Source organism: Eublepharis macularius, chromosome 12 (genome assembly GCF_028583425.1).
Source record: "Eublepharis macularius isolate TG4126 chromosome 12, MPM_Emac_v1.0, whole genome shotgun sequence".
Lineage (NCBI taxonomy): Eukaryota > Metazoa > Chordata > Lepidosauria > Squamata > Eublepharidae > Eublepharis > Eublepharis macularius.
Window position 1 is genome coordinate 69,188,233 of NC_072801.1, and position 13,333 is coordinate 69,201,565.

A 13,333-nucleotide genomic window follows, 5' to 3' on the forward strand; every position below is an offset into this window, starting at 1 on the left:
TAATGGTTAATATGATCTTCTTTTGATTGAGTTCACATTAAGAATATTAAATTATCATGTTTTATTAATAAAGACCTGGAAAAGAAGCAGAGACTCTGTAATAGTGTTACTTGTGTACTCTACCCGGTAACAAACCTAAAATGTTTTTTTGTGATGTACTTTATGCCAGGGGTTAAATGATTTGATGGAGTAAAGCTAATTAGATGCTTAGAGCTTTTTAAGTGCATGCGTATATCTGAATAAGACCTGACCAGAGCCATCTCGAACATGATGTTCCTCTCAGGTCTTGCCAGATAAGTCCCCAAGCACTTCACTCAGACACTTATGTGTAAAAGTTAAAGTTGCTTTATTAGAGATATATCAGTAGCAAGGTACTCAAACAGGGTCATTGGCAGAAGTGACGCAAGGTGGGTGAGCAGTGTTAATTATAAGCGGAGGAGGTGTTCCCACCCCTGGGAATGGGAGACTCTTAGGGTTTTGGTGCGAAGGGCCCAGGCCTGTGGGAGTAGGGAATGGGGAGGAATGAATTCACCACAATTCTTAGGGAGGACTGGCTCTGGCCAGCACTCCAAGGCCACGTTCTCAAGCTGGCTGGGAAATGGAAAGTAAAACACCTGCAGATAAGTAGCTAACAGCCAAGTAGCAATTAAGAGTATCCTTTACCCATTCTCAGAGGAGCAAAGGATTATGCATAAACCCAACCATGATAGGTATACAGGGGTTTATCTGACAGTTGCTTTCTCTAAACAGGTGAGAAATGTCACGGCTGAAAACATAGTTGAGGGACACAGCTAAAAGTTGCCATGAACAAACATGGTAGTCACATGATTTCACAAGTCTTTGAAAATACGATCACAAAAGTTGTGCACTAGTAAATTCATATCCTCATTTCAATGTGACAGGTAATATTATGCCCCCTTCCCATCTCTCTGTGATGCTAGAAGTGTGTTTCATGAACCCCAGAGCCTTTTTCAAACACCGAAAAGCCTACATGCATATTGCCTTATTGGACAGGATATCTCTTATGAGCAGATTAACCCAGCCACTTTGCATATTAAATGATCAACAACAATTCTGTAGAATGTTATCAACTCATTTTTTCTGTAAAAAAAAGGAAAATCATTATCAGTTCTGTACAATTAGCTGTGCTTTCTTGAATAAATATTTTCTAGAAAAGAAAAAAAACTAATGGGACATATTTTTTCACCCAATGACCCACAATTGGGACAAAATATACCCGAGTGCCAAACCAATGCATTTTGTTTTATATGCCAGTTACTTTTCTGATTACATAAAGCAGACTGATAAGAGAGCAAAGTGATGAAAGACTACTTTGGGGACATTAGAAGTCTGGAGAAGTGGAATACAAATTTAGGAAATCAATAAATAATGTACAGGCGACAATGTCTTGAAGGACAAAGCTGTATAGCCATTTCTTTATCCTTTATGCATTCCAAAATGCAATTGGGAAAGAATTTCATTGTAGAATATTGGGATATGGTCTGATAATAAAGCACTGTTTAGTCAATATATCTCATCCTAACCAACATCACAGCTTGTTCTGGAAATAAAGGTGAGAAAGTGTGTACATGCTGGCCTATCTCAGGGAAAGAAGAATAAAGAGCATCTACAGAGATGAACAAGTTGTGTGCATACGAATCTCTGTGGCTGATTTCTGAGGAAATTTAGCTTGACTGGATCCCTTAATTGTTCACTCTTATTAGCTGCTCCCTCTTGTTTAGTTCGGGTCTCAACACAATAATGTAGCATTTAGGGGGAAAAATGCAGCCCAGTAACCCTCCACTAGAGGCTAAGATTGAAAAGACCTCCACAGCCACCATGTCTTTCCCTTTGGTGCTCAGGTAGGTTGGAATAAAAGATAACCAAACGCTGCAATACAACAGCATACTGAAGGTGATGAACTTGACTTCATTAAAACTGTCAGGTAACTTCCGAGCTAGGAAAGCCACAACAAAGCTGACAATGGCCAGAAAGCCCATGTAGCCTAAGACAGAGTAAAACATGGAGACCGATCCTTCATTACATTTCAGAATAATTTCTTCAGTCATGGAGTGCATGTCCAAATCTGGAAAGGGAGGAGAGGTTGCCAACCACACAGCACAAATAGTGGTTTGAATAAAGGAGCAAGAAAGAACAATGGAGGCAGCCAGTCGTTTGCCCACCCAGTTTCTCATCCTGGATCCTGGTTGGGTGGCCATGAAAGCTAAAACTACTATGATGGTTTTGGCCAAGACACAAGAAACAGCCACTGAGAAGAGGATGCCAAAAACGGTTTGCCGAAGGAGACACGTCACTTTGTTGGGTTGGCCAATGAATAAGCAAGCGGCAAGGAAGGAAAGCAGGAGAGAAACTAGGAGAGTGTAGGTGAGGTTCTGGTTGTTGGCTTTAACTATTGGAGTATCCCTGTGCTTAATGAAGATTCCAAGTACTAAAGCTGTGATGAAAGAGAAAAGAATAGCCATCATGGTCAAAGTTATCCCCAAGGCTTCACTGTAGGACAAGAATTTTATATATTTGGGAATGCATAAATCTCGGTCCTTGTTTGAATAACGATCTTCTGGACATTGTAAACAGTCATCCATGTCTGAAAAGGAAAATGTGTTTTTTCAGTACCTGGCAACTCTAAGTTCAGTTCATTGAAGAAATTCTACTTTAATATTATAAATTTCCAAATGAGGGCTTTCTTGCTCGAAATGTGATAGAAAAACTTGTTGGAATTATGTTTGCATCAACATAGTCACCTGTTCCAGGAGGGAGGATCTCCAGGAATCATGATTTTTTTGGCTTTTTTTTTGCATTAGAAATATTACTTTCATGTCTTCTGCTATACTCATATAGGATACACATAAAGTACATATGATAAACTCTCTCTGGTACATTTCTTACCTCTCTGGTTGGAAATCTTCCCTTCTGGACATGGAAGGCAATCATAGCAGCAAAAAGGTTTCCCTTCCTTCTTCATTCTACTATAACCGGAAAGACAACCATTATTGCACAGAGAAAGTGGTCGTCTCTGTAAATAAATGGAACAGGACAATCTTTTAATATTTAGAATTCATATTAGAGGCATTTGTATGACCGTAGTCTTTATGCAGATAGGGAAGATAGCATGGTATATGCTGATATTATTGGACCTGGGAAGCTAAGCAGGATCAACCCTGGTCAGTACTTGGACGGTTTACTGAGGAAGACTTGGGTTGATACGGTAAGCCCCTGTGCAGGAATGGCACAGCATTTGCTGCTGTTGTAGGGTGGAAATCCTCGTGACCAGGGCTGGAAGGGAGATTCTTCCTTGCACTCAGAGGCAGCATTCCTGGCCTCTGTAGAAAATATTGGGATAGCACATCCCACACCCCTTTTTGGAGATTCAACATTAGGCGCTCCCCTCATCTTGCTCTGAGCATAAGTAAATAATCCCCAGACTTCTCTCCCCTCACCCCCAAGTTTCTTTTGAGGATCAGTCTAATACATTTGTATAGGTAGGTAGATAGATAATTATAGAGATGGATAGGTATAGATTCAGCTGCAGCATGTATTAAACTGTTTGTTTTAGAAATGGGATATCGCTGCAGCAAAATGCTCTCCGGTGGGAGGGCTGGAACAATTTGACACGGTTGCAGTACTGCAGTACTGCAGCCTGACCTCTGCTCATGACCTGAGTCCGATTCTGGCAGAAGCTGGGTTCAGGTAACCAGGTTAACTCAGCCTTCCATCCTTTCGGGATCGGTAAATTGAGTGCCCAGTTTCTTAGGGGTAAAGTGTAGATGACTAGGGAAGGCAATGGCAAACCACCCCTTAGCGAAAGGTCTGCCAAGAGAATGTCGTGATGCAACATCCCCGTGGGTCAGTGGTGACTCAGTGTGCACGGGGGACTACCTTTACCAAATGGTGTGCACAAGTTCACCTTGCGTGGTCAACTAACAAGTTTTCTTCAGCCCAGTATGCTGCAGGACGTGGAATCTGCACTGCGGACCCATAGGGGACTGGTTCTTCGGGCACATCCTGGATGGAGTTATTGGCTGGACCTGTTGCCAGCGAACCATGGAAATTTGTAACCACTCATGGGTTCAAGGGAGTTCTGGGACTGTGTGCTTCCTCCACCTCAGCAGCCCTCTCAGATGGGGTTTTAGTGTTTTGCCTGAGTCACCCAATGTCCATAGCCTTGGCTGGGCATATGCTGCTCTTCCTCGGGGGCCTGGCGCCTGGCCCCCAATGTCTAGAGGGGTATACAGTGTCTAGCTCTGTGGTCCTTTCTCACATGCCCAGGGTAATGCCGATCGCCAATTTGGGGTCAGGAAGGAATTTTCCTCAGGCCTGATTGACTCTGGGGTTCTGGAGGTTTTTTGCTTTCCTCTGGACATAGAGCAGGGGTCACCGTGCCATCCAGGTGCCCTCCCCCGGAATGCATGTCCTTGCCATTGGTGTGTTCTGCCTTCTCCCCCCTCCCATTTCCTGGGGGAAGGTGGTCATCGGCAGGATGCTCCAGGGATCCCCTGCTGCGGATGGGGGTGTTTCACACATCCAGACGTGCTGAGCTACATTGTTAGATCCTAAGCTCCCTGCTGATTCTCTCTTCTTAGCTGCAGGTTCTGACCTGGTTCTGGTATGGACTTGCCAGAGAGGATGGCGACGGCCAGGTCCTGTGGTGACAAGGTGGCCAGGTCCTGAAGGGGGTGCGCCAGCACAGTGGATCCTGGCAGTGGCATCATGGAATTCTTCCTGGAACGTGGGCATCCTGCAGTTCTTCAGGACCACCAGGGGGCTCCTCAGGGGGCTCCAGCTCAGGATGAGCCTCCTTGAACAATGGGCTAGAGAGTTTCACGGTGCCCTGCCCTGATTGAACAGGATGCAAGGGGCAGAGGCTGAGGGGCGACCAGTGGAGTCCCATGGGGTGATTCTTCCCTGGTCATCTATCGTGGTATGGTGATGGATCTTGTGATGCCCTTCCAGCTGGGGTCTGGACGTGCGGCTGTAGAACACTGAGGGAGCCGCTTGTTTTGGTTTTGCAGCTCTTGGAGCGTTGGTGGTGAGCCATTTTGTGGCTCTTGTGGTGGATTGGGGCATTGGGCACCGATCCGTTTGGGGGGAAACAGGGCCCTCAGGCTCAGTTTCCCTATTATGGGGATCCCCATAAGGGGTCTGGGGAGTGAGGAATGGCCGGTGCATGCCCAAACGGGGGCTGTCAGTCCGCCTCACTCCCAGGTGACAGGGGATGATCCACACAGGGGTGTACACCCACCTGGCATCCCACTGACTGTCATCCCATGGTTCCCCCCCCCCCTCAGCAGGGGTCTGAGGGGGCATGTGGTTCATCGGCTTGGCAGACGGGTCAGCCGATGCTCGGATCTGTGCCCTATGCACGCCTTTGCTCCCGAGCTGTAATCTCAATAAAGTTGTGGCCTCTTTACCTCCAGCACTGTGTCTGTGTGTTTCTTGTCGCCGTGCCCCCTCCCCGCTCTCCTCCCACCATTTAGCACTCGCCTGCAAATGCTGATATTATTGGACCTGGGAAGCTAAGCAGGATCAACCCTGGTCAGTACTTGGACAGTTTACCGAGGAAGACTTGGGTTGATCTGCAGAGGAAGGCTGTGGGAAATGAACTCTGCTGCTCACTTGCTGTAAAAAGACTTGATAGGCTCGCTATGACCTCATTGCCAGTTGAAGGTACTCATATATATAGTCTTTATAAAGTATAAGATGGGTTGATATTGGCAGTGCTTTTATTGAAGACCAAGAATGCAGGAGTTGTTTAGACTACATCTGGAGTTTTTGACTTTATGGTAATACGGGCACTTCCTCAAAGGCAGGTTACATTGGAAGACATTAAAAGGAAATTTGTCACATTTCTCTGCCCTTTGACGAAATTGATTAGCTTTTCATGGTCAGACTTTTCCTTTCTTTGTTAATTGTTTGCTACTGTTATTTAGTTTTTCTGCTGTGTACCTTGCCTTTTGTCATTGCTAAACTGTGCAATTGAAAAAATTGTGTTGATGGCTTTTATTCAAAGCTTATGCAGAATTCCTCAGGTGTTCTACTGTGTAATTGGTGTATTTTACAACACAGACTTAGACATCAAAAATACTGTAAGAGCATGGAGTTTCAAAACTGCCAAGGAGAAATTTCCAGTTGGAAGTCGTGGGCTGTAGGAACATCACTCAGACAAAAGAAAAAGATACTCAGGTTGGAGAAATCCTTCCAAGTCTAAGAAATTAACTGCATTTGAATGCTTTGAACATAACTTGGCATACCTTGGTACACACATGATCCCTACCTTATTAAACCTGCTCGGCCACACAATGGAATCCTCGTCAATGGTGAACATCCTCTCTGAAGGAGCCTTCGGGTCTACCTTTCCCACTTTGATTCTAAGGAATGACAGGTTAGCAGATGTGATCCAGTTGATAATATCAAACCCAGCCAGTAGTTGACCCTTTGGGTCAAATGCAATCTCTTCCCCGCAACTGTTGTTAAAGGAGACCCATCTGAGAAAGTGCTGCAGCTAAATAGGAGGAAAAGAGAATTATAAGGATTTTCAAGAAAAGATACAGACAAGCATGATATAGGGTAATTTTTCACACTTGTGCCTTGTAGCCAATGTAGTCCTCCATGCAGCCATCGATTATCAGTAGCTAAGCACACCATCATGCTGGGCCTTGTGCTGTATTGTTGCAGTAATTGTGACAGATTAGGTTTCAAGGACATAAAGGTAGATCTCAAGATGCTGTTTTGTTTGTATGAATCTGAGAGCATGAAAGCAACTAAAACACACAGAATATATAGGAAAATATATGGAGCTCCGTTAAAATGGGTAAAAACAACAGCTGATTGTACCTAATGGTTTTCAATGACCTGCCTGAGGCTGTCAGGAATGCTCCCTCCATTTACATCATTGCACTGAGGGCCAAGCTACAAGTGACGAATTACACTTGAACAGCAAGTGGATTGAGCGGAGGGCAAGTGAACAGGGAGAAATACACTTGCTGTTCAAGTGTCATTTGTCACTTGTAGCTTGGCCCTGAATGTGCAAAAAGAGAATGATAAGGATTTTCAAGAATAGATGCAGATGGGCATTCATTATGGTCATTGCGGCCGATTAGGTTTCAACAAGATCTCAGGGTGCCATTTTGTTCATACAACGAGTCTGAGAGCATGAAGGCAACTAAAACACACAGAATATATAGGAAAATATATGGAACACCCTTAAAATGGGTAAAAACAACACCTGACTACCCAGTCATTCCCCTTTTTGTGGAATGGTCTGCCTAGAAGTCAAGAATGCCCTTCTCCATTTACATCTTTCCACAGAATGTGCAGAAATAAATGCTCAGGAGAGAATTTTTATGAAGGAAATGGGGGCTGTAATATAACTGAATAGTTCAGGAGGGTGCTTTGTAAATGGCATAGGACGGTAGTCCATTTCACTTATTATTGTATGTATTTGGTGTAGTGGTTAAGAGCTCGAGACTCTAGTCTAGAGAACTGGGTTTGATTCCCCACTCCCTCACTTGAAGCCAGCTGAGGGACCTTGGGTGAATTACAGCTTCTAGGAGCTCTCTCAGCCCCACCCACCTCACAAGGTGTTTGTTGTTATGGGGAATAATAACATACTTTGTAATAATAATAACAGACTTTGGTGTTAAGGGTGGTATATAAATTGAATGTTGTTTCATTTCTTTTGCAGCCTTTTGCATTTGTTCTGTTATACTATGTCTTAATAATTTTTTTTGTCTGCACTGTCTTTGGATTTTGAAATTATCATTGTTATTGTTAATAAGAAAAATCCATAGTTGTCTGGAATGACCAGAATAACCAAATCCACGATGGATTCTGGGCTTTGAAGTGAAAATCATGTACCAAAGTCTTGTTAGAAAGAATGTTTTTTGTACTGACTGTGGCCTTCTAAGCCAGTTACCTGATACAGTTCTTGATCTATGAGCGGCTGTCTGCCTCTCCCCCTCGTTGCTCTGTGGTTAAATGTAAAGAAAGGTATGGTTTGCAAAGCATGTGCCACGACATAGACAGCATTGTAGACACTGTAGCTGTGGGCAGTCATGCTCATTTCAAACACAGACACAGGAAGAGCCTCCAGTTTCTCTTCACCGGTGCAGGCTCCCTCAACCATCTCGTCCCCCTCTGAGTGGGAGAATAAACAATTAAACGCATGTTGCCAGAAGTCCCTGATGAAGCCATCTTCTTTATGTGAGGCAGGGGTTCTCCTCTGAAGAAACCTTTGGAATCCCTGGGGCTGCTTGGAGTGAATCGCCAAAGATATTGCACCGTGCATGAAATCAAAGTCCCAGGTTCTTTGAAAGGAAATGGATGTGAAATCCATCTCAGCCGTCATAATCCAAATTTTTGTCTTTACAGAGGTCTCTCCAAATTCTGAGTAGTGGATCAATATTCTCAAGACCATTATTGTCTCAAATTCACCATGTAGGACCACTGCATTGGCTGTGCTTCTCATGACAGCAATAATTGTTGTAACTCCTTCAGCCATCAATTTATCGAAGTCATCTGAAAAACATATTCTGGGGAATGTTTCTATAAATTCAACGCAGATACCACTCTGGGAAAACATGGGGACCACATCCTTTACAAATATTTCTGCGCTTTCTTCATTCAGAGAAATAATACCAATCCATGTCCAGCTGAAATATTTCAGTAACTGGAGAATCGCCATATATTGAAGGACCCCATTTGGGAACATGGACTGGAAGCCTGTCCCTTCGATATGATAATTAATCATTGAAAGGTAACCATAAATTAGCTGTAGAAAATAAGGGGAAAGAGAGGTGAGAAGAAAAGAGGTTTTTCAAATATAACCACAGAATATTTTTTTTTAATTATGTTTGCCAAACTGTAAGTCACAGTTTTTGTTATCGTGGGTGAAGAGATTTTTTATTGCTTATACTCTGTTTCAGCATTTCTTCAGCTCTGTACTAAAGATGGGCACGGACCGGGAAAACGGTATGGACCATTGGTTCATGATCCGTCTATTTTTATGGACCACAGACCATAAACTTTTGATGGGCCGGCCCGGTTCGCAGACCAGTTCAGCAGTCCATGGACAGTCACTTCTGGGGGCCCTGGTTCCACCCCCTTCACACCCAAACTCACAGAAAATCTTCAGCAGCCTTTCCTCCAGCTGGAGGGAGTGGATTTCTTTTGGGAGACAGGAATATCCCTGGACAGGACAGAGGCAATCTTGAGGGACATCAGTGGGAAAGGCATGCCAGATGGGTGAATACACGCATGCTCTGGACATGGGTGGTGGTGGGGGCAGCAGAGGAAGTTCCTGGCCATGGACAATAGGTCCGGCCAGATGGCACCTTTCCATGCCCAATACTTCAAGGGATCAGAGCCAGGGGACTTGGGGGGGGGGGCTTAACAAGGTACTCTCGCACCATCACTTCTATCAAGTCCTCTGCAAGGGCAATCGCTTCAATTCTGATGCCAGAAACCTCACAGTTCAACACTGGGGACCAATAAAGAGGGTGGTCCCTGTTGGGTGGGCTCTCCCAGTCTGGGATGCTGGGCTCATCTGCCACAGCTGCCTCCTCCTCCTTCTCCTGCTCCTCTGGCAACAACCCCTGTTCAATGCCCTCTTCCCTCTGGCCATGTTTGTTCTCCTGAAACCTGTGGACCTCTCTGCGGAGATCCTTCTTCCAGCACTGGAGCTCACATTAGTGCATGGCAATGGCACCCTTTACACCGGTGGTGGCACATGCATGCCATTCTGTGCACCCACAGTTTACAGACAGGATGCAAGCGGGTAGCCACACCTGCCTGCAACCTCTTCACTCAATTCTTGACACCAGAGAGAAGAGCTTCCCCCTGCTCCAGCTCTTTGGACAGTGCCTGGTCCAGCCTATGGATCAAGGGGATGGCTTGCCCCAGGCTGTACTTGTAGAACCAGAGGAGGTTGTTGGTGTCCTGAAATGGCTTCAGGACATGGACCATTTGGCGCAGGGGTAGCCAGTCCATGGAGCTGATACTGAGCACCCTTCCTGTTGAAGAATGCTCATGGAGGTCATGATGTCCTCCAACATGTGTCTTTGCTCCACCAGACACGCTATCATTGTGTAGGTAGATTTCCAATGGGTGGTCATGTCCTGGAACAGCTCGTGATCATGATCTCCCCCTACCCCTGGTTCCTGTGGAGCTGGAGACTTAATGCTGTGGGAAAAGTGGACTCTGAGACAACAAAAGCTGTCCAACAACTCTCCCTTCTGCAACATTTGCCGGTCCCAGGTTTGCTTGATGTTGCAACCCAGCCCAAGAGCATCGTCCATGACCAGGTGCAGCTTGTACACTAGGCAGAAGAGGCCCTCAACGGATGTGTCATTCAGGGCTGCAAGCATGTTTCTACCTGTGTCCATCACCCAGTAGCCACGGACAGCATTAGTACCCAGTAGCCATGGACACAATTGTAGAGGGAGGACAAGACTCGTCAGCCAATGGTCCACTTTGAGGGCATTGTGAACCATGGAGTAAAATGTCTCAGCACCTGGCGAAAGCCCACTTCCTCCAACACGGGCAAAGGCAGTCCATCCAGGGCTATCATCTCAGACAGTACAAGAGCACCCGCCTCCTCAGCTCTCCCCCGGAATATTTTGCTTTGCACAGACAACCCTAAGGGAACAACCTCCTGAAAGGTATCCTGCCTAGAGGCTCCACTCCCATCCACAGCACCCTTGGTGCAAGTCTTCTTCCTCGGGGTAGATTCTTGATCCCCTCTCTCTTCACCCTGCTCAGAAACCCTCTTACCCCATCGCTGGATGGTACTTATTGAGGCAACAGGTGCAGATGATGCCTCTGCATATGCTTGCAGAGGACCCTGGATGAAAGGTGATGAGGTCCAAGGCCTTACACAAAAGGGTGTTGCAGGCCCTGCAATGCGTCAAACAGGGTCCATTTAGGAGGGTCTCGAAATGCTGCCAAAGCCTGGGACTGAAACAGCGACTGGGAGTTGGTGGGTCGGGAGGAGGATGGATCCATGACCGCTGAGGTAAGGGGTTCGGCCGGGGGGATGGACTGCAGGCAGTGGCAGACCCAGGAGGTTGGGATGTGGAGGAGCTGGATGTTCCAGGGCCTCCCAAGGCATCCTCCTGACTAGATCCCTTTTCCTGAACATTTTTTACAAGCTGCCCTTCCTCTGTCCATGCTAAGAGCAGCTGTGTCTCCTCCTCGAGCCACAAAAGCAGAGCCATAAAAAGAGGCTCTTCTTCTGATACCTCCCAGTCCCCAGTATGGCTGGTGCTGGGCACCAATGGCAATGAGCAGCCAGGACAATGCTGGCACTTCTTTCCCCCACAACTACCCTTCCTCATTGTTGCAACCTTCATGGTTCTATAAGAATAGCCCTCAGCGGAGGAAACCCAACCAGCTTGGTCCCGGTTAAAGCCTGACTGCAGCCTGCGATCGGGATGGGGCAGAGCCCTGTCCTGATGCCACAAATTAGAATTGAAAGGGGAGGGGAAAGGAGACAGAAGAAGAAAGGGCCCTCAGCCAAGGAAACAGCAGGCTTGGCCTGACTTCAGCCCTGAAACTGGTGGAGGACAGAGCCCTTAAAAAGTTAGTATGCATATAAAGTAAAGTTATACTGTTCCAAATGTTTATTATGTAACTATTTAAATTGTAACAGTACAATTTTTTAACTGTACCATGTTGTGCTTTGTACAGGAATGAAGTTTGTCAGTGGAAAGATTTGAAAAAAATGAAAATATATTTTCCTTTAAAAAAATTTCTTACACTAGCTAGAAGCAAATAAGAATTAAAAGATTTAAAAAAAAAACAACAACAACAGAACAATCCTCAGCCGAGGAAGCTTTCCTTGCACCCAGAGAGACAGATTGCACCTCAGAGACTGGAATGGAGCACAGCCCTAGATTGGCCCACCACCCCAAAAGTAAATAAGAATGGAAAGAAAAAAATATTAAACAGAAGACTGGGCCCCCTCAGCCAAGGAAACCCTATAAATAAGCTTGCTCCTTAGGCCTTGCTGCAGCACAAGTCCCAGGACGCCCTCTCATGCCACGCAATCCAGAAACAACTCCCACAGCAAGTAGTTCCTCACTCAGTAACTGTGAGCTGGAAGTAAAAGAAAAGCTCCACAGCTCTTTCTATCATACTAAACAACCAAATAGACAATAATGGGAGATTTTGGGTCAGCAGCCAGATCTGCCTATCAAGGTTTTCAGGGCTAAGATTGATGTGTTTTGAGAGTGGCAGAATATCTGCAGGCCGTTCTTATGTTGCCTAAGGAATTGATTACTCGGAGCTGAGATGTCTGGTTTCACAGACAACTGGACCGACCGTCCGGCTGAAATTTGTAGCGTCTTTGAAAAATTGTGCATCCCACGACCCACCAGCTCACGAACGCTGAACCAGTATGAACCATGCAAAATTTGGGTCCATTTTCCAGACCGTGCCCACCTCTACTCTGTACTGAATTTTTGCCTATGTGATGCCTTTGCAAATTTGGAATTGTTTATCGAATATCTCTGATACTGCCTATTCTAATCTCACACTATGTAATCCACCTTTTAGTCTCAGTGAAAAATGTGGACTGTAAATGACATAAATAATAAATAATTTTTCAGTTACATATTGGGGCAGGATAATGAAACAACAGCCAATTATTTTGTTTCCTAAGTCAGAAATATTATTGACAAGGATATGACTTTTAAGATACTTCTTAATTTTATCCATGAACAACTGAAGAAGAGAGGACAAAAATACTGGTTATACTCCTATGCCTCACATTCATATCTTACCACTGGAATCTTGTAGGAACATAGTATTGCCGTGAAACTGATATCAGAAGTTGGACCTCTGATGACTGCTGCTGGAATGTTCTGGGCATCACACTTGTAATTAGGGATGAAGTTTTCCTGTGTGGAGAGAAGCTCCAAAGAAGCGAGGTAGGTCCACGTTGCACTGAAGAGACTGTTATAGATGTTAAAGCCCAGGGTGACATTCAAGTCCATCTGGGGATCTTCATTGATCTCTTCTATAGCAAATGCCAAGGCCAGGACATGCTGATAGTTGTGAGTAGGGATGTGCGTTTCGGCATTCAGAATGCCGAAAGAATGCCGAAACAAAAGTGTTTCGGCTTCTTTCAGGGAATGCCGAAACGTTTCGGGGAATCCCGAAACGTTTCGGGTAGCCGAAAGAAAAAAGCCGAAACGTTTCGGGATTCTTTCGTCTTTCATTCGGCTTTTCAATGGGAAAATGCCTCCGTCTTCCCGGACGTCTGGGGGAGGCATCTTCCCACCGAATAAGCCCAAAATTGGTGGGGACCTTCCTCTAA

General features: G+C 45.4%; 1 protein-coding gene across 1 annotated transcript; it reads right to left on the reverse strand.

Annotated features, from left to right (window-relative positions):
- Nucleotides 1–1,703: 1,703 nt before the first annotated feature.
- Nucleotides 1,704–13,010, reverse strand: LOC129339683 (vomeronasal type-2 receptor 26-like). Its single transcript, XM_054994262.1, has 6 exons — nucleotides 12,798–13,010; nucleotides 9,426–9,692; nucleotides 7,934–8,788; nucleotides 6,293–6,520; nucleotides 2,908–3,034; nucleotides 1,704–2,605 (listed from the first exon to the last, which is right to left on the reverse strand). The coding sequence occupies exons 1-6, from the start codon at nucleotides 13,008–13,010 to the stop codon at nucleotides 1,704–1,706; spliced, it is 2,592 nt and encodes an 863-aa protein (XP_054850237.1).
- Nucleotides 13,011–13,333: the final 323 nt, after the last annotated feature.

Coding starts and splice junctions, on each gene's coding strand:
- LOC129339683 (XM_054994262.1), bottom strand. CDS start 13,010: ATGGACTTGAATGTCACCCTGGGCTTTAACATCTATAACAGTCTCTTC. Junction 6,521..7,933: donor TAGATCAAGAACTGTATCAG/GTAACTGGCTTA, acceptor CCTCCTATTTAG/CTGCAGCACTTTCTCAGATG. Junction 2,606..2,907: donor GAAGATTTCCAACCAGAGAG/GTAAGAAATGTA, acceptor TTTCCTTTTCAG/ACATGGATGACTGTTTACAA.